Source organism: Pollicipes pollicipes, unplaced genomic scaffold (genome assembly GCF_011947565.3).
Source record: "Pollicipes pollicipes isolate AB1234 unplaced genomic scaffold, Ppol_2.1 Scaffold_4002;HRSCAF=4701_pilon_pilon_pilon, whole genome shotgun sequence".
In the NCBI taxonomy this organism is placed as follows: Eukaryota; Metazoa; Arthropoda; class Thecostraca; order Pollicipedomorpha; family Pollicipedidae; genus Pollicipes; species Pollicipes pollicipes.
Genome location: NW_023596420.1, coordinates 24,133,714 through 24,155,273, shown reverse-complemented (window position 1 = coordinate 24,155,273; position 21,560 = coordinate 24,133,714). Strand labels below are relative to the sequence as shown.

General features: G+C 49.0%; 1 protein-coding gene across 1 annotated transcript in view; it reads left to right on the top strand.

Annotated features, from left to right (window-relative positions):
* The window catches only part of LOC119094262 (protein turtle homolog A), a 192,832-nt gene that overhangs the window by 129,447 nt on the left and 41,825 nt on the right, over window positions 1-21,560 (top strand). The window contains exons 5-6 of the mRNA XM_037217337.1: window positions 5,045-5,250; window positions 14,548-14,658. Of these exons, the coding sequence (XP_037073232.1) occupies window positions 5,045-5,250; window positions 14,548-14,658 (317 nt within the window). The remainder of the gene's footprint in view (window positions 1-5,044; window positions 5,251-14,547; window positions 14,659-21,560) is intronic.

The following is a 21,560-nucleotide window of genomic DNA, read 5'->3' as shown; positions in this document are numbered from 1 at the left end:
TACTCCCATGATGGCTTGAGGCTAAAAGCTCGTGGTTTATTTTGACTTGTTTCATGTGTCTAAAATATTGTCATTGGCGTGCAGTCGATCATGCTTTTCCTATTCTAATAACCATAAGTATCATGTCCGCCAATGGTGTCATGCCCAAGTTAAACAAGGAGATAACATCACACGCATGCGAATGCGGCCTGAAAAAATCCACAACTTCTTAACCAGCGACACGTGAGAGACGTTGCTTGGGATCCGCTGCTCGCGGCACTCTTCAGGCGCTGTCCCGGCGGCCGGCGGCGGGTCCCCGACGCCAGAGACCGGCGGTCAGCGTCCCACCGAGACTATCGATTACCCGGCCGCTCGGCCCGGCAGCGGAACCGTCACGGCCAATGACCTGATGTCAAGAGACGGAGCTGCTGCTGGCGGCGGCACGTGACCTTCTGACACGGACGGCCGCGCGCGTGGTCGGCCGCTCTGACATTCTGCGCGGGGCGGTGGGGCTCGGGGCTTTGCGCAGCGTGACATCATAAAGTCATTAAGGCCTCAGACGGGCTCAGCCAAAAGAAGGGCATTAAGCCATGTTGCGGCACCCAGGTGTGGTAATTCCGTTGCTAGTCTTCATGGTTGTGTGAATGATGACGGATTATTTTCACCCATGTACATGATGGCTTGTCAGTTACAAAGTGCTGGAAGGGCGAAGACCGGTGATGTGAGCGTCGAATTCTCATATCCGACCATTATCACTTCGACCCTCTTTGAATAAGAGACCGCTGCAGATTGATTAACCGACCTCAAACACACATGCTGCCAAACGTATCAAACGCATGTCACTGAATTGTGCTGAATTGGAACATCATTTGATTCACGGACAGCACCGCGGATCAAACGGGAGGCTTGCCACACACAAAGCGGTGTGTTGATTGTTCCTAGGAAGTGCACTGGATATCAGTCACTGTCATCTTATATTATAATGCAAGGCGATGATTCTACCTCACCGATATCCTAGGCTGTAGGATTTTGGCGAACCCGAGGTGACAAGTACTGTTCAACTGGAGATCTTTAAACTTTCGTGTCACCATATAGCATACCGTGCGAGCTCGCCCACCAGGCCGTAACATTCGAACATTCTTTTCGGCAATAGTTTAGCACTTGGCTATTCCGGCAGCTCGTCCACCCTTCGCTGCTGGAATCTAAATGGAGGTATGCACCACCTGACGTCGTTTCACGGAGGCAGCTGTCATGTGAGTGTTCGGAGCAGTTGGCGGACTCTTTGGCTCCAACAACTCTGAGATGGAGATGGCAGGACATCTGCAGATGCCTGGGCAGCCGCCGCCGCTCTCGCTCTGGGCCGCCGTGCGGGTCAGCCTGCCTCAGCGCTCACTCCATGACAGTGGGGCTTAAGACGCTCAGCCGTCTGCCCAGCGGGTCCGCTCGCATCAGTCAGCGTTCGTTTGACAGCTTACAGGCTGGTCAGCGTTCGTGTGACAGCTCGCAGGCTGGTCAGCGTTCGTGTGACAGCTCCCAGGCTGGTCAGCGTTCGTTTGACAGCTTACAGGCTGGTCAGCGTTCGTGTGACAGCTCACAGGCACGGGCGCACTGTGGTCGCCCGGTAAGTGTGAATGCCCGTCAGAGCCCTGTCAATACCCGGCATGTCAAGATTGGCAGGCGTGCGTGACTCCAGCGGAAAGTGTCGCTCGCTGGTGCGCGCGTCAGTTTGCGAAACAATTTACTGTAATTGGTTGCTGCGTGTGATCGCTAATCCGAGGGCGGGTCGTTATCGTCCAGCGTCGGTGACCGCTGACCGGAAGGTGAGCCGTCATCGTACATGTCTGTGACCGCTGACCGGAGGGTGAGTCGTGACTCGCCGGTGTGCTTGGCCGTTGATCCGAAACTGCATCGGCATTGGCCAACACGATGGACTCTTCGCTGAAGGGTAACCGGTGGACATGGGTGACTTTACTTGAGACCATTTCGTGTTTGACTAGCGGGCGCAACCGTTCACCGGAGTGGTGACCGAGCAGTGACCGTTCACCAGAGTTGTGGTCGTGTGGTGGCCGCTCACCTGAGTCGTAATCGAGTGACCATTCACCTGAGTCGCGGTCGAGAGGTGACCGCTCGCCGAGGTCGCGGTCGAGAGGTGACCGTTCACCTAAGTCTCGGTCGATTGGTGACCGTTCACCTGAGTCGTGGTCGATTGGTGACCGCTCACCTGAATCACGGTCGAGTGGTGACCGCTCTCCTGAATCGCGGTCGAGTGGCGACCGCTCACCTGAGCCGCGGTCGAGTGGTGACCGTTCACCTAAGTCTCGGTCGAGTGGTGACCGTTCTCCTGAATCGCGGTCGAGACGTGACCGCTCTCCTGAATCACGGTCGAGACGTGACCGCTCTCCTGAATCACGGTCGAGTGGTGACCGCTCACCTGAGCCTCGGTCGAGTGGTGACCGTTCACCTAAGTCTCGGTCGAGTGGTGACCGCTCTCCTGAATCGCGGTCGAGAGGTGACCGCTCACCTGAATCACGGTCGAGTGGTGACCGCTCTCCTAGATCGCGGTCGAGACGTGACCGCTCTCCTGAATCACGGTCGAGACGTGACCGCTCAACTGAATCACGGTCGAGTGGTGACCGCTCTCCTGAATCGCGGTCGAGACGTGACCGCTCTCCTGAATCGCGGTCGAGACGTGACCGCTCTCCTGAATCGCGGTCGAGACGTGACCGCTCTCCTGAATCACGGTCGAGTGTTGGCCGTCCACCGGAAGCCATGGGCTGGTCGGGCGGGATACGTGCCGCCCGGTGGCGGCGGTGGCCGCTGGATCGCTATCTGCACACCCTTCACCTCTGAATGGGCACCGGCCGTGCCCATCAGCCGTGCTGAAAGGCGCGCCTGACACCGTGCTGAAAAATGCCTTCGTTTAGATTGCATTCAGCGACAGGCACCAAGTGTGACTGCCAAACTTTGGCCGACGATGGGCAGGAGTTTTCCCGGTAGTAGAACGGTACCGGCTGGTAGGTGGCCGCTCGAGGTCGCCGACGGTCGCGAAGCGGTGAGGGTGGGCTGGGCTGGCCGGACTTCCGACGGCAGCGCAAGGTATAATCTCGGCACCTGTGGCCGAGTTGGTGCCAAAGTTGTGTGGGCTTTCACACGACTTGTATTGCTAGAGAATTTGATGGGAATATATTTGGCATGATGGATTAGATGAGAACCAGGCTGTGTTACATTCAGAGATAAGTCATGTCGACTGGTCACTACGTTTTTCTTAAATAGCCAATCCTTAGCTTCATAATTCAGCTGGGCTCATTAAAACAGCTAAATTAGTCTTGGCGACGTAAACAACGAAACAAGGTGAATGACATGAGGGGAAGCCAACAAACGCTTAATCTTCACCCGCAGTAAGGATGAAAAACAAAAGTTTCGTCGCTGGTTATATCGCTACAAACTGGTGATCTTTAAAAAAGCCATATCATTTAAGTGCTTATCGTAATTGTAAAATCATACGCACGCACTCACCCATACGTGCCACTGATATATCACATCGTATATATATATATATATATATATATATATATATATATATATATATATAAATGTGTGTGTGTGTGTGTGTGTGTGTGTGTGTGTGTGTGTGTGTGTGTGTGTGTGTGTGTGTGTGTGTGTGTGTGTGTGTGTGTGTGTGTGTGTGTGTGTGTGTGTGTGTGTGTGTGTGTGTGTGTGTGTGTGTGTGTGTGTGTGTGTGTGTGTGTGTGTGTGTGTGTGTGTGTGTGTGTGTGTGTGTGTGTGTGTGTGTGTGTGTGTGTGTGTGTGTGTGTGTGTGTGTGTGTGTGTGTGTGTGTGTGTGTGTGTGTGTGTGTGTGTGTGTGTGTGTGTGTGTGTGTGTGTGTGTGTGTGTGTGTGTGTGTGTGTGTGTGTGTGTGTGTGTGTGTGTGTGTGTGTGTGTGTGTGTGTGTGTGTGTACAATTCAAAATAGAAACTGAAGTAATAATGTATGTCTTTGTCGGCCTCCCCAGTACATCATCGTTTGATTGCGTTGTTGATTTTCATTTCATATTCATGTTCATTTGCATGATGTCAGAGTGGCTGCCAAACTGGCCGTGCGAAATTGCCTCCATATTGCTGGGGCTGACTCACTTGTAATACTTCAACTGATCGAGAGGTGTGGTAATCGTTGCCTTGTTTAGAAATCTAAGGCATTGTTTTGTGCGCGTGTTTTGGCCCTTCTCGGAGTGTTATTGCGTATTTGCCCGTGACTTTGCACTGTTAACTTGCATCTACTTGCTCGGTTATGGTGCTATCGTTATTTGTCTGATTCCCAGTGTGGTCCCTGCCGCAACTCAGGCCATTGTCCAACATCCTGTATTATGTGGTTCAAAATGTAATTCGCATTCGAAACTCGCACTTCACGGATGACATTAGCTGAGAGCCAGTTTACGTCTGTTGGCGCCAGAAAGCGTGCTGACGTACGCTAGTCACGAAAGAATCGATGATGATATTTGTCTGGCCGTGAGCACTGGCCAATGAGGTGTCAGTGCTCGCGTGACGTTCTTTGACGGTATCTTTGCTTGGGTAACCTTGAAATAGTGTGCACGAAAAGGTCTGCACGAGTTCGCGGGGGTCAAACTAAAAAAACACGAAGTTACTAGCCTTAAAAATGGCAAGGCTGTGACCTGCATTCGAAGATCTTTAAAATGGTTGTCTCAATTCGGCCCTGGTAACATAGGGCCGTATGCTATAATGTTCGTTAAATTGTATAATGCATGTAATAAACCCTAACAAAAACGTTATTGCAATAATCGCATTAAACAATCTGTCAGGGATACGAGTCTCGGTCAGTTTGCAAATGCAGGAGCTTTTACACCAAATGCCATAACATACACGAGTTCCGATCCCACAGTGAGCGTAATTTCCTAACGCTTTTGACATAGACTGTATGCATCACTTCAGAAAAATAATAAAAAGCTGTTCTTACGACCTAGGTTTTACTACGGGCTCACTGGCGCCCGACGTTGGGCCGAAGCTCCGTGTTCTTCCATGCTCAGTTTCAAGGTCTTTCTTTCCCCAGCTACGACCTGCGCAACGCCATGGAGGACGACCGTCGGTGGTACAACTCGTCAGTGTTCGGAACGCGCGTGGACTTCGTGCCGGGTCGACGGCCTGCCGTGTTGACGCTGCGCCACATCGGCCGCCGGGATCAGGGCCTGTACAAGTGCCGGGTGGACTTCCAGCACTCGCGCACCCGTAACGCGCTGGTCAACCTGACTGTCATAGGTGAGCACACCGGCTGAACTGGCCGTCATTTGGGGCAGTTCGAATGGTTCACTCAGGTAGCAGGATATATCACTGATGCCTGCGAACCGTCTCTCACAAGGAGTTTCCCAACGTTATCGATATTTTCATCGGCCAGCTCACCTGCGTTAAGGGAATGCTTCACATTTGGAGATATCGAGGCAAGCATCAGATATGATAAAACAATCTCACTTATAATAATTGGTAAACTTTTAAAGAGGAAAAAGACTGCTCTAGACAGCACAATTCTCTGTTTAGTAAATGTGCTCCTCAAGGCGTCATGGTTTGGTTACGTTATCGTACCTTGCGCAACATTGACTGATGGCCAATTGACAGCCGTTATATCTAGAAATCGCGCTCATGAACAACAGATATGGGCGCCTGGACAATTCTATTGTTTCTGACCTCGAACGCCGCATGGGTTATGAAATGGCGGGATTTGAATGACGTTGGTACGCCGCCATAATGCCAGGGTGACTTTGAAATGCTCTTCCCGTTATGCCTTTCCCCATTTTCGCCGGCGTGTAACTCAAAAACTAGCTGGACTTAGGTCTTAAGAAGGGCAGAACTGTGAACAGGACCAACAGATCTTCAAGGTGGCTATTTCAGTTCAATACCCATATAAATGTGGAACACTACTTTGAAGGTCACTTGGTTGTAGGGTAACGAAAAGCATTAAGGTTCAAGGTGTTTGTGATCAAATCTTCAAGCATGTGAAATAAGCAGTTGATGATTAAATGCGTTGGTACCGTACCGTACCGTACCGTACAGGTACCGTACCGTACAGGTACCGTACCGTACAGGTGCCGTACCGTACAGGTACCGTACCGTACAGGTACCGTACCGCACAGGTACCGTTTGTATCCGCTCGGGGATGCTCAAAACTGTTGGATTTCTTTTCATCTGGCTGTTTGAAGATAAGAACATGTTTGCTGAAGTGATGTCACAGTTCAGCTCCAATTGATGTCACGTGAGGGTTTGATTGCTATTAACACAATTATACTTCCGAATTCTAAGAAAGCATATAATTCGTTTCAACGTTCATATCCAGTGAGCGTCCAACCACCGGCCTCCAATCTGGCTTTATGACCGACAATGGGAAAATTAGCTTCAATTCACAAGCTTGGATATAAACCAACAAGGCTACTTACGACGTGTCATGCATCGTTATATCATGTATTGCGATCAGTTTATCTAGGACTAGAGTTCGCCATCCGTCGCACGCCCTCCGTCGGCCGAACCATGAAGACGGTTGGTCATTGGAAGCTGGGAGTCGTGGTCGCCTGCATCAGGTGGCGTGCTGTTGAAAGGCAAGCCATCATCTCTTGATTGAAGATTGAATCTCATTGAAGCTGTGAAAGCGATTGGGCAAAGGGCAGCAAGAAAAGTGAAAACCTTGTCTGGAGTGGAGTAGGATGTATCAATGTTTGGTTATTGCGAAGATGACACTCAGAATCCATGATTCAAGAGGACGGGGCCATTTACCAGCCAGAAGGATTGTAATGAAGAATACGCCAACCGTGCCTTCCAGTCAATGCCAGATCGCTAAGTGAACATTGGAAGTTGGTCGAGTAAGGCAAAGATGGCTGCCTGCCATATAAGGCGCCTTTTGGCAATTTCACAAAGGCAAGTAATTCCGTATCGTGGCTCAAACTGTTGGAAATCATTGCCTCTATCTCGTTGGGATATGTTGACGTCGACATCATTATCATTTAGTCCGACCTGGAGATGGTCGACAACCATCTGGTTTCATGATCGACATTTGGTGATTGACCTAGGGTCGATGTTGTGCGCTTTAGACGTTGAACGTGTATAGCTTCGAGAAAAAGTGACGTGCGCGACTGTTAAAGGCTTTCAGGGGAGCCCCGGCAGGTAGCCGCAAGGCGTGCCTCAGGATGTAACGGAGCGCTCGCGACAGGCATCTTAAAAACCCTAGTGTTGTCATGCTGACCAATGTTGGACGCTTACCACTCTCGGTTTTGTCGTGTGATGTCGATGGCCAGGTTTTCGTGACTGTTTCATTGAATATTCACGTGGAAGCGGAGGTCGGTACATTTCAGTGGTTCTTTCAAACGGAGTGGCTAGTTAATTCGTTACGTTTTTGGGAGCTATTACTCTACCAGTTTACTTAAACTCGCCGATAACACCTCGTGACAAAATATCACAGTAAACGCGGTTGGTTGCAATCAAGGAAACTTGAAACAGCACTGAATGATGCCAAAACATTCAGGCAATACAACACAGTTAAACCAGAGTTGACAATGCATACTAAATGTGCAATTAAAACATGCCCAATGCGGCAAAAATAGAAAATGCTCCATTAGATACGGTGCGATCGTGGAGCTCTAAAAGTTTGGCATTCTCTCTTTCTTTGTTCATCTCACCTGTTAAACAATTATTGGACAACTTCATAGTTTTCATAATTATAATATTTCACTTTTACAGCTTTGCATGTACAGATGAGGCTCTAGGAAGTTGGAGGGCAAAACTCACCATTGGGTGGGGGGCGGCAAATTGGACTTTGGGGCAGGGGGGGGGGCGGTGGCAAATCCAAAAGAATAAAAACCGACACCTGTGATCATACCACAGGCAACGTAAATGCACACTTGGATAGCTGGGCATTTCAAAGGGAAGGCGGTCACGCTGACCTGGAAATGACTCGGAGCTGCCCAGTTAAGGAAATAATGAGAAAGAGGTCTCGATCCCCAAAAGTATTTGCCTTGTCTGTGATAAGATTTTGATTCCATGGTGTTCTGTGACATAAGAGAGTCACAAGAGACGCGACATGACAGCATGACAGCAGCAGCACCGATCATGCATAATATCCCTCTGACATGACCTGCGATTGTCATCCATCCATTGTTTCGCTTAGGTCACGTAAGACGATTATTTCCAGGCGCAGCAGGCTTTAGATCACTGTTCTCATTCCTCTGGCCGTTCTTCCGCGAGCGAAAAGTGCGCTTAAAAAAGTACGGACCAAATACAACACGGCAAGTCTTTGTAATTAGATGAATTTTACCAGTTTCAAGTCGCCTACTTATGGACAAATGTATGCTGCTGTTCCATAAACGTACATTCTGTCTAAATCACAAGGCTGTTCAACGGTACTTGTGGCAGAAATGCTGCAGTTTGTTACACCATCGCTGTCCGACGGTACTTGTGGCAGAAGTGCTGCAGTTTGTTACACCATCGCTGAGATATTGGTATACACTTTGATGACCTTATTGTTGGCATCCATAAATAATGCCTTGAGCGTCACGGAGCATGGGACTGAAAGGGAGGCCATGGTACAGAACAATGGGAACAGGGCGCCAATTCAAAGCAAAAACGCACGACGCCGTCATAAGTGTAGGCGTGGTAGTTTGTTTTGCATACGTTTCCGTTCGTCTTTGTTATTACTTGAGAAGAACGCATTATGGCATGGAGAAGACGGCACTGTAAAAGTTGTATTGTCATGCATGGCCATTCATCCTTGTGCTTGTCATAATCTACTTTTTGACCTCTGCACACGCTTGTGAAAGGTCGCTGATGGCAACAGTGTTTTGTAGTAGTGAAACTTTACTTTACCCATGATACGAATTCCAGAGGCAATGTATCAGCTCAGCAGAAGTACATCTTTGAAATGGATGGACTCAGAAACAGAACAAATAAGCAATGCGGCATAAGAAACAAGATAAAAACATGGAAGAAATGAACGAGGACTTCAAAATTTAAGCGATTTTAATTTCACATTGGCCATACACATAACGTCGTTTTCCAAATGTGCAGATATACCTTGAAATAGGCCTCGCTTAAAAGTACATCACAATCAACAAAATATATTGTTCCACGTCACAGTTGGAGAGATCTTTTCAGCGCCACATTTTCATGCTTATGGTTACAATGCGCCTTACTACACCGGGGACAGCCAAGTTGATCAACTATTACCATGAAACAAAGTCGGTAATCACTGTTGTGCGCCTCTTCTGTAGAGAGAGAAGCGACAAAAGACATCGACAAGGAAATGTATTCTTTGTTTAGTGATGACGTTTCAGAAGCGCATGCATATGCCTGATTTTTCGAAATCCAGCCAGACGTCACTTAAGTCTGTGGACAACATCACTTTGGCAAAGGTGTCAGTGGATGGCCACCCTGAACTCCCCTCTCGTCAACGTTTTCAGAGATTTGAATTGTCGAAGATGACAGAACACAGCGTTCGGAAGTCAGGCGTCAGCCTCTACGCATGTGAGATGCCGCAAGTGCAGCATTTTAACTGTTTAGCTGTTGGAAAGCTGCTTAATCTGCTTTCCAGCGGGTATGGTGAACCAGAGGTTCGGGTTCGATTCCTTGCGGTGCCCGTCCTTTCTACCATGGTGGGATATAAACGACGTAATACAGCATCATCAGCTGAGTGCGTTGTAAAACCCAATCAATAGCGACCCTCGTGCATACGAACCATGCGTTCAGAGCGCCCTGAGCGAGGCTGACAAAGCGTTGATGGCCAAAACGTAAGCACAGGATGAACCATAGCAAAGAATGAGTCAACCACGTTTGGCTCTTAGACGAGGCTCATTTTTTGGTTTTCTTTGGGTTCACGCGACGTATCAAGTTTTCGGGTCGCGGAAGCTGTTGTAATATCCATCTTTGAGGGCAACTGCCGACACCCATTCTCGAAAAGTTCTGCAATTCGATTATGACATTTCTGCAACGCTGTTGAGCGCTTGTTGAGCGAAAGTGATAACCCTCTTTGTTCTGTGTCACTCACAGCTGACATGTTTCGTCCGCTGTTGCTTTGATGATAGCTTCAATGTTCATGATCAATAACCAGCTTTCATGATACAAATACAGTTTGGCTTGCAAATCACGGGTGTATGTTGTACCCAGAACTGAACACCGAAAAGGACATCTTAGGCGGCTCTAAGCCGGGCCAAGTATGGTGACTTTAAAGACGCGACATTTACCCCGTTTGGGTTTATTTTCAATGACATAAACGTTATACATTTCCTTTGCCAGCTAATTTGTGATCGTGAATGCACTGACAATGGGCAGATCTAAGTAAACAACGTGAAGGAGGCCCATTAGGGTCGCTTGCTTCGCCAACAAGCCACATAGCTCTCCAGTCTTTGAGTAACTAAGTGTACTCCTTCTAAGTATGCATGATGCATGTCTGGCTTGATGCAAGCAAATGGTCACGTAGCAAGATTTCCCACTTGCATTTTATCCCTAACAACGACTTAAGTTGTATCACACACACCCTTGCCTTCCTTTGGTCTCACGCAACTCAGACGAGCTTCGAAACAGGATTGTCTGGAGGCGTCTATGATTGACATTGTTTTAAAGGTTTGGTGCAGCACGCACGTTATGAGAACGATTATGGTGTATGTGGGTAGCGTGCACTCAACAGGAAACCGGGAAGTACGGCATCAGTGAGCTCCTCGTTTTCAGCATGTGACTGTGCCCCTGTGTGAAAGCTGTGCTTTGCCCAGTGTTCATGGTTAATGCAGCGTTATGAATGAATTTCGATCTGTATTTTATCACACCATACACCTCAAATGTGCCATACAACCTCGTGCTTGATACCCTCTTCGCACGGCAGATTTCCTCCAAAACGCAAAGGTCTAGAGACTCTCTTCCGCTGGCTTTTCTTTTAAAAATTGACAGAACAGGTGTTTATAAATGCCGTGAAAAGTCACAACATTTTGTGTCATTGCGGTGAAGTGTTGACGAACGGCAAGCAAAACAAAACCACAGAGAAGCTAAGGTAGAATATGTCCCCCGACGGAAATGGGGTTATTGAGACATGCATGTCATAGTACTTACCTTCTAATGGACTCGCGGAGGTATGTGAAGTAAATGAACTTATGCTGTGTTACAGGTTTGCATTTTCACGAGTCATCCATTTCAATACGTATATTTAACAGAATTACACAAGCTAGGAGCTTTTTAAACAGTATCATCGGTGAATTGTACTTAACATGTGAAATTAAAGTTCTCCTTACCGATCATTTAATTGCGACTTTCTGATGAATTGGTCTGAAATGTGAAAGAAGTAGGGTGCGTATAATATTGGAAATGATGTATGCTACAACGAATTACACCGGCTCCCCAAAAATTCAAGCCGCACAGACCTCTAGATTCCATGCTGCATGCCGCGCCTCCAATAACTTCCGCATCGGCGCTGGGGGCTAGTGGTGACGACGCCAGGCTAACAGAAAGCAGCCGTCCGTGACTCACGTCAAAGGTCAAACAAAGGGCAAAAGGCACGCGACTGGTTGACATCATGTCGCCGACTCTCAGTGGCTGTGACGGAATAATTCACTTCCATTGTCTCCAAGAGAAAGCCTTTTCAATTTTGGTGTGCTGTTCCGCGACAGAGTGCAGAAAAGACGCATCGTCCGTGTCTCACCACGTTCAACACAAGCGTGACCCGTTTCACGCTATATCTTGATTTGGTCACGAGCATTGATATCCGTTTCGTAAACCAAGCTGTGCGCTTTTCACGCAAGCCTCGACCGAAGAGCTTAGCTGGAAAATTGAGCTGTTTTCTCGTTGAAATAAACGCTTCGTTATCGAGGTACCTACCATGCGCTTCCTCGTTGGACACAAGCATGAAGCAATTCGTTATGTTGAACACATTTTCATTGCAGTGCCGAACACGGAACTTGAGGCAAATAAGCATATATATATATATATATATATATATATATATATATATATATATATTAAGCAGATTACAATTTATTACCGCACATATGATAGGGGACGGAGTTTGAAATGTGCCAAGTTATTTTTATTTTCTGCTCCATGCATGAAAGTGCTGCTCATCCATTTAACCTTATCTAAGTTGGTATAGAAATATTAAGAATTCCTCTGCCTAGGTTTGGTCTCCGTAAAAAGATTACTGGTATGACAATTTGAATGAAGTGATACATAGCATGACAATTACGCACCATTTGTTAGAGACAGCAACAGGCAGCAGACAGTAAAGATTTTTTGCCGGTAAGATGAAACACGAGGCACGTTTTTCCATGGCTCCTACAGAAGTAAGGAATGGAATAGTAGTATACTTTCTACTTTAAACTTTGGCAGACACGAGGCTGTAATTTAGCAAGGACCGCGGCAGTATTTACGTGATTTTTGTCAGTGGCACCTAAGTCCGGTATGGCCGCCAAGTCGTTCGGCAGCCTGGTTAGTAACGGCCGGTCTTGAAGGATCATCTAGATTGGGGCGCCGAGTCACAGAGGCAGGAGACCGACAATGGCGGAATTGGTCCCGCTCCGATGACCTTTCCCGTTCTCCGGAGCCAGGTCTTCTCCGTCGGGTCTAGTCAATTGCGGAGCGGATAGTGGCACGTTAAACGGTTGCCTGATGGCATACCAGCGAGCAATAAGTGTGTGCATGTGTGTGCGAATGTGTCTACATGACAACGGCGGGCAAATTATATCGTACCCTGGAAGGAGTGTTTTCCCAAAAAAAATTAATTGCAGTCGTAGGAAGCTGCGACACACGTCCGGGATTCATATTGTATTGTCATTGTCGAAGAAATTCACCTTTCATACTGCATTATGTATTCAAAGTTAAGGGCGTAACACGGGATATGTGAGAGACCTGTACTATTTGGTGACAAAGCGTCACGGCGATATTCTGGGACGTATTGTTATGCCACCGTATGTAAGTTCAAGGCGTTTTGTTGATGTAAAAGCGAATAAACCACTAGCCGTTTTCAAAAGTTAAAAAAAATTCTGTGAAGCATAGTATATGCTAATACTCTGACAACGAAAACATTGTTTTCATGCAATTCTACTAACGTGGAATGGGTTGATCACGTATATTCAGTTACAATTAAGTGTATTATGTAACCCAAATACGTTAAAGACATTTCTTCAGCTCATGCCTTTAGTTTACACAAATTTTAGGAAAATATTAGGCTTGGCAATCATCAATGTGACTCGGTCGAGGGCTTTCGATGCTAACCGCGCCATTATTGTTTACATGGGTGGTGCGTGGAGCAAAGCAGGTTTTGAAGATTATTCCAGTCAAAGATCATCCATCTTGTATCATGTTATGGTATGCAAGCCCTGTAAGTTCTGTAAGTACTGTAAGAAAGCTCTGTATTTACTGCAAGTAAGCTCTATAAGTTCTACACACTTATGAGCAGGGACGCTACAAGGATATAGGGGTGTGATTTGTCGTGTCTGCGTCAGAGATGCCAGCGAAAGCTTTTACAAAGTTTTGAAAAGTTTGGTTAGTAAGGAACCTGGCATCACACGTGTCAATAAAAGCATGATCTTACTTATTACCACCTAACTGTAATTTTATCAAATTATGCGTCTTTACAAACCTGTTAACAACTGTCTGCGAAACATGTCCAGCCAAAAATAGCTAATAGGAGATGTGTGCTGAGAAAATATCAGTGAAAATCTTGTTAAAAGTTTAGTATTATGCATCTTAATATATATATATATATACATACATATATATCTGTACATATATATATATATGCGTATATATCCCTATATACGTATATATATATATATATATATATATATATATATATAACATCGACGATTACAAATTCCAGGTGAACACGTTAAAATTAGAAAATTAAGTTGCGGCGGTGTTTTAGGACACGCGAGAAACTACACGCAGCGGAGTAGCCACCTGGCTGCAATTTTATCAAATTATGCGTCTTTACAAACCTATTTGAAACTCTGCGCAACATATCCAGCCAAAAATCGCTAATAACAGATGTGTGCTTAGAAAGTATCGATGAAAAGCTTTTTAAAAGTTTGGTATTATGCATATCAATATACATATATATATATATATATATATATATATATATATATATATATATATATATATATATATAACATCGACGATTACAAATTTCGGGTGGACACCTCAAAATCGGAAAATTAAATTGCGGCGGTGTTTTAGGACACGCAAAAAACTATGCACGCATGTGCTGCGCTAAAACCGGCTGTCAGTGATAACTTTAAGCTATGCCCTTAAGCTATGCCTTTATTGCGAAATCCTGTGTGCCCCCGTTTTTTACCAATGATAATCAAGTGGGTGATCGTCATTGCAGTTTTATAGCTGTTCTTGCAGCACCCACGGTTTACGGACTTTAAAAAAACAAACCGTGGGGTAGCTTTGCTATCCTCAGGGCCATACCCTAAGTGTCTGGGCGCACAATGACGTGGTAATTGTCACCGAAAGGGGGCACATCATTCGGTACTCGCATCAATCAGAGCGTCACAACGCCACTCGCTGACATGATGCCCTGTTCTGTTCCAGTTCCTCCGGAGAGCGCAGTGATTCTGGACTCGCACGGCGCCGTGCTCGACACCGTAGTCGGCGCGTTCAGGGAGGGCGAGAAGCTGCAACTCACCTGTCGAGCTCGAGGAGGTTAGCAACCGTTCAGGGAGGGCGAGCACCTGTCGAGCTCGAGGAGGTTAGCAACCCTTCAGGGAGGGCGAGAAGCTGCAGCTCACCTGTCGAGCTCGAGGAGGCTAGCAACCGTTCAGGGAGGGCGAGAAGCTGCAGCTCACCTGTCGAGCTCGAGGAGGCTAGCAACCGTTCAGGGAGGGCGAGAAGCTGCAGCTCACCTGTCGAGCTCGAGGAGGTTAGCAACCGTTCAGGGAGGGCGAGAAGCTGTCGAGCTCGAGGAGGTTAGCAACCGTTCAGGGAGGGCGAGCACCTGTCGAGCTCGAGGAGGTTAGCAACCGTTCAGGGAGGGCGAGCACCTGTCGAGCTCGAGGAGGTTAGCAACCGTTCAGGGAGGGCGAGCACCTGTCGAGCTCGAGGAGATTAGCAGCCGTCACAGCAGCCGACACAGATCCAGATACGTCCGCCAACAACTTGCAACAGCCTTCCCGGCAGCACATACACAGTACGAAACAAACTAGAGCATGGCCTTTCCGTGATGATTCACGATGGCAAACGTCATCGTGGTAAGAGCACAAATCACAAATTGTACCAGTCACAGTTACGTGCTAGTAAATGTTGCTCGTTATAGCTTGCCAGTTTTCGGGTTGCCATGCACTCCCCAACGGGAGGGGCGTTAGTTATTTCGGCACCTCGACAATGGAGGTGATGTCTTATAGCCACAGTTTGGGTTTACGGCATAGCCGTATGCAGGTTACGTATCCCCCGAGCATAATACTTAAAAACGCAGCCCATGTTGCTTACAAAGGAGTGCACGGGCTGATCGTGTCCTGCTTGAAAACAAGATGCCATCTTCAACTTTATACCATATTCAACCATACCATCTTCACCTTTTATCCCGACCCGGCCCTGCCCGTCTTGGCCCTGTCTGACCCGACCTGGCCTGTCCGACCCGACCCGGCCTGCCTTGTCTGACCAAGCCCAGCCTGGCCCAGTCCGGTCCGACCCGGCTCGGTCTGATCTGACTCAGTCTGCCCTGTCTGACCCGACCTGGCCTGCCCTGTCCGACCCGACCCAGTCCGCCCTGCCTGACGCGCGTCGACACGCTCTGTCTGACCTGACCTGGCCTGTTCTGTCTGACCCGATCCGGCCTGCCCGACTCAGCCCGGCCTGGCCCGGTCCGGTCCGACCCGGCTCGGTCTGACCTGACCCAGTTTGCCCCGTCCGACCCGACCCGGTCATCACGCATCACGTCACATCACGTTTTTCGAAAGAATATGTGGTGTTTACCGCTGATCACAACTTCGTGCCCCTTCGGGAACATTCAGTGATATTGTCTCGAAGTTATTGTTGCTGCAAACGCTTTATAGTTGCAAGATTGGCAATCACTGTCCTGTAGGGGCCAGTGCATGGGGTAGTTAAACCACCGGCACCCAAATCAAACGGTTTCATCCGCAGATTAGTTTTACCATATGATAAATGGAGCGTAACTTTCATTAACTGAATGGAAGAATAGTGAGCGGATAATGCCCTTGCGCTTGCATAGCTGTGGTGGTGAGTGGTTACTTTCGGTATCCACCCGGCAGGTTGGGAAAATCTGACCTTGTCTGACGGAAATGCCGTTATTCACCTTGTATTCTTGTTTACTATTATTATTGAATATTTGGGTTTCGTATTTTGTGTCATTCAGACAAAGCATGTATTATATTTTGTACTTTAATGTTATATAAAGAAAGAATTAAAATTAATGTGTTCTTAATGTTGCTTCGCAGTGCTACAGATTTGTCAATCTATGTTACATCTCTGTTTGAAGTGCATTGCGCTATTCACTGTCCACGTTATGCGCCATAGCAACGACACTGTGTGTAGGTTTTTCGAAAACAATTTTTCTCCCATTTGTGGAAAAGAACTCATTTCGCAAGCTTGAAAGAAAGCATTGTTCATCAACCCAGAAACCTAATCACATTTTCAATCTTGATACATTCTTTAGGCGACAAAATTTTGTTGCGCTGAACACCAGTTTGAAACCAATGATTAATGACACACCCGCTGAGTAACACACACGTGGATGACACACCTGCTTATGATAGGTGCATATGTTATAAAAAATCACGAAATTAGATTGGGTGTATTGAGTACCTCATCGGCTTAAGGCAAACTAATTTCAAAACTTTACCCGAATGTCTGAAACCGGTGGGTCAACGGGCGGTGAGTAGAAAATGACAAGTGTGTTGGTGGGCGGGTAGAAGCTATATGCAGCGCGGCGGCATCCAGGCACAGGCTACATACAAGCTACACAAACATTCAGGCACACGTTACATACAAGCTACACAAGCATTCAGGCACAGGCTACACACAAGCTACACAGGCATTCGGGCACAAGCTACAGACAAGCTTTGTAGGCATCCAAGCACAGCCTACACAAAGGCTCTACAGGCATCCATGAACAGGCTATTCATACACAGACTATCCACAGACTGTACACGCATTCAGGCGCAGGCTGCCCACAGACCACACAGGCATGCAGTCACAGACTACACACAGGCTGCATAGACACTCAGACACAGACCACACACCTGAGGTACAAGCATGCCATTCATATAAGTCATTATACATTCCTCTAGACTTACCACTTTCCTTAAACTAGTACCGTTCCAAAATGTTTGCGTTTTTTCAATACTTGAGTCACATTCAGAGTCGCAAAGCAATACAATTTTGTCGACATTGCCGACGAAGAAAGCAAGACCTGGGCAGATTAAAGCCAGCCAATGTTTGAAACTAGTTGACAGGTGTATTAGCGCGAACGCTAAGGCATTAAAGCCTACCAGACAATCTTATCAGACGGACTTTGCAACGCCTTCATCCGCACGATGTTATGGGATCCAATAGGTACTAGGCCCTACTAGTCCAAGTGCTGGTATAGACGTGATGATGGTTGAAAACTCTAGCGGCTCCTATCGCATTGTTCACCTTACCACCACAAAAGTCGTCTTAATGGTAGAAATATTCGCGAAGTGTTTCAAAAATTGGACAACCGAAATTTAAGCAGGAACAGATGGCGATATTTCAGTTTCTTTCAACTGAAGATGCAAACTGGGAACCATTATAGTATTGGTATTTGCATAACTCACAAACCAACGGAAGGAAAGGCTGCTGGCACCCGGCACGTGCACACGCGTCCGGACAGCGCGCCGATCCATCACGTGCAGAGCTAACTGGACGTGCACTCACTCAGTCGGCCGGCCGGCGTGGGCCGGTCGTCGTACATTTGTGCCGGCACGCGACCATTGGTCACGCTGAAACTGTGCGGTGACCGATGAAGCGGCAGCCCACCCCCCGCTTAAGCTGCGACGGGCCATCACTTATAGTGGAGCCGCCATAGCCTGCGCGCAGGCTAGTCATGCGGCCCACTGAAACGTGACGTGTGATGTGCCCCGGTTTGTGTTCATGCGGCCGACTGAGTCGTGACCTGTGACATGTCCCGGTCTGTGTTCATGCGGCCCACTGAGTTGTGACGTGCGACATGCCGCTGTCCGTGTTCATGCGGCCCACTGAGTTGTGACGTGCGGCATGCCGCTGTCCGTGTTCATGCGGCCGATTGAGTCGTGACCTGTGACATGCCCCGGCCCGTGTTCATGCGGCCCACTGAGACGTGACGTGCGACATGCCCGGTCCGTGTTCATGCGGTCCACTGAGACGTAACGCGCGACATGCCCCGGCCCGTGCAACGCCAGCTCCTGCCTTATAAGGGTCAATCTGCTCTTTTAAGGACGCGCCTCGTCCTCGTCAGCGGCGGTGTTTGGCCGTTGGCCCGTGAAGGGCTAATGACTGGGCTGGGAGTATTCGCAACGTGGTGACGCCACGTCCAACCGTTCGTTTCCGAAGCCAACTAACGCTGACAGCGATGCTGGTGACCTCCCGCCCGTCGTGTGTGTCCGCATGGAGTGCGGCGGCGGCGGCTCGTGTCGCGGACCCACCGACTCTGTCAGCTTAATTAGTCGCCAGCGAGGCGCGCCATCCAGTTGCTTAAGAAGCCGACCTGGTCTCGCTGAGTCGTGTCGGCGGTAATTGAATCGAGCTCAGCCTCGCCAGCGCGTGAAATGTTCGTGAGCGACTTCATGACGGTCGAACGGAGACCGTCAGATCCTGCCTCTCTGCAAAGTCAATCGAATTGCAATCCGTCTTGCTAATTGTTCGCCGTGGTCTCGTACGGGCGACGTACGGGCGACCTTTATCATGAAAGATTAATGACTGCGGCTGCTTGACTACCTGCCAGACATGAGTCCTCGAAACGAGCGGAGCGGAACAAGCTCGCGTGTTTGAAACGACGGGGTACGATGCTTCGCTGGAGATACACGTGCCCTGAGATGTATGGTCGGAGCAGACATGTGTTCTCAAAGAGACGAGATGAGGCTCAGCCACAGGCCTTCCAGGTGAGCGCGAGTTGGCAACGACGAGATTACATGTCAGACGCATGTTTCGCTGGGAAACTTTCCCTATAAACGTGTATCGAAAGAAGGATTTCTGGCATAGTGAGTGGCCCTCTAACACAGCTCAGAACCTAGGCATTTTTTCACGGGTAAAATCCCTTACACGAGTCTGCATCTGCATCATGATCTGCATCATAAGCCGAAACCTAAACCATAGAACCAGCACGTATCTTGAGTCCTGTGATATAATTTTCTATCGTTTCTACAAACACTTCACACTGAACGCGATGGTGCCTTGCTCCGCTGTTTCGCAAGCCCATTTGGATGAGGTCAGCGCACTCTGCTTCCACAACGCCTCTGTTCCAACGTGTGATGGGTAGGAGCTGGGTTCCGTGCCGCATCCGACGTGCGCACGTCTCTGTACAATGGTCCTGCCGGGTCGCACATCTCCGCAGCTCTATATGCGGCACTGACGCGGCGCCATATCTATCCGCAAACCCATTTCCTGACGTGGCCCGCTGGCACGTGCCATGTGCATCGGCCTCGCATGCCGTCTGGCGGCCCGATCCCGGCGCGACCGGCGCTGCTGGGCGGGCGGGACCGGACGGCGCGAACAGATCCCAGCTCGGCGGGCGGGACCGGACGGCGCGAACAGATCCCAGCTCGGCGGGTGGGACCAGACGGCGCGAACAGATCCCAGCTCGGCGGGTGGGACCGGACGGCGCGAACAGATCCCAGCTCGGCGGGTGGGACCAGACGGCGCGAACAGATCCCAGCTCGGCGGGTGGGACCGGACGGCGCGAACAGATCCCAGCTCGGCGGGTGGGACCGGACGGCGCGAACAGATCCCAGCTCGGCGGGTGGGACCAGACGGCGCGAACAGATCCCAGCTCGGCGGGCGGGACCGGACGGCGCGAACAGATCCCAGCTCGGCGGGCGGGACCGGACGGCGCGAACAGATCCCAGCTCGGCGGGTGGGACCGGACGGCGCGAACAGATGTCAGCTCGGCAGGTGGGACCGGACGGCGCGAACAGATCTCACACCGACCCACCTGGCTATCATGCAGCGGCTCAGTCGACCCCAGCGGCGAATACAAGGGTGGAGCTATGGGAGCTATGCCCCCCTCCCCCTTTGTTGGCCTCAGCGCGCAAGGCCGGTTGATGAGCCGGCCGGACCCCCAAAATGCGGGTCGGCTGAAGGTCCCATTCGGAACTTCTGAGGCAGTGAGGAAGCCCCTGCCGACCAGGCCCTCTGAAACTAAAAAGGGATTCCAGATTACGATCATGGGCCCGTGATGGCCGGGGATCAATATGCCAAACAGGGCAAGGACCCTAAATACCTCACAGGCTTCTCAGACGCTCGAGAGGCCCCTAAAGTATTTTGGGGCCTTTCAATCGGTCAGGAAGATCCGATGCTGAGCAAGAAACACCTGATACTGACGACGGGATCCTTGGCTTCGAACAGGAGCCCCGCGCCGGTCAGGACTACATCAGCCGAGCCATGGCACTCGAATTCAATTATGAAGCTTTCGTGGCACCACCAGCAATATGAGTGTCGCGCCGTTCATATCGGGCGTTCGTGAGCATGATTTCCAGATGTAATGGACGTTGAATGGCTTTCAAACAATATAAAGCAGGCTGTTTCAGTCTAAATCACGATTGGTTGTTTGGATTAGAACTCTTTCGGCCAGAAGCGATCAATTCAGGGTTATATGATGAAGAAGAATGGATAACGGCGGCAGGGGGGGGGGGGGGGGGGCAAGATTGCATGCGCCTGGGGGATCAACCGTTGAGCTTTAGCCTGCGCAGGGACCCCTCGGGGTGTGCGCCTGGCGCCCGGTCGGGGCCCCTCATTCCTGGGGCCTCTTGGCCCACTCGTGGCTGGGGAATACAGCCCGCCCCGGGGCGCCGATGTGTAGGATGTGTAGCGCGAATGTGTAGGATTAAGCAAGAAAAAGGATAGGAGAGTCAAATGGCTAATTATGAATCATGCTTTTGTGCCACATAATATCAGAAGTTTGACGTGGGTGTTAGTTATTACGAAGATAGGACTTGTAATAGAATCACGTAAGAATAGCTCCATACCTCACCTAAAGCATGCAACTAAACATCTTAAACTCGCGGATAATAAGCAATAACACCACGAGAAAGGCCAAAACATGACCACACACGATATTCGGCTCAGCGAACTCTTCCAGCGTCGCCATTGCCATGTTTCGGCGAGTTGCAGTGATACAAGTGAGTGCTAGGGTGGCGGTTTCGCACGGCTAGTTTGGCAGCACCCCAACGTCATACAAACGGTCTATGGCACAAGCAAGCAACGACGTATTCGGGAGCATATTTACTAAATACAGAAGTGTTGTTGTCTAAAGCAGGCTTTCCCATTAAAAGGAATGCTCCACATTTGAAGGTATTGAAGAAAACCTCATGTATGATAAAATAAGCTCACTTATTACTATTGGTATACTTTTAAGTGGAAAAGACTGCTCAAGA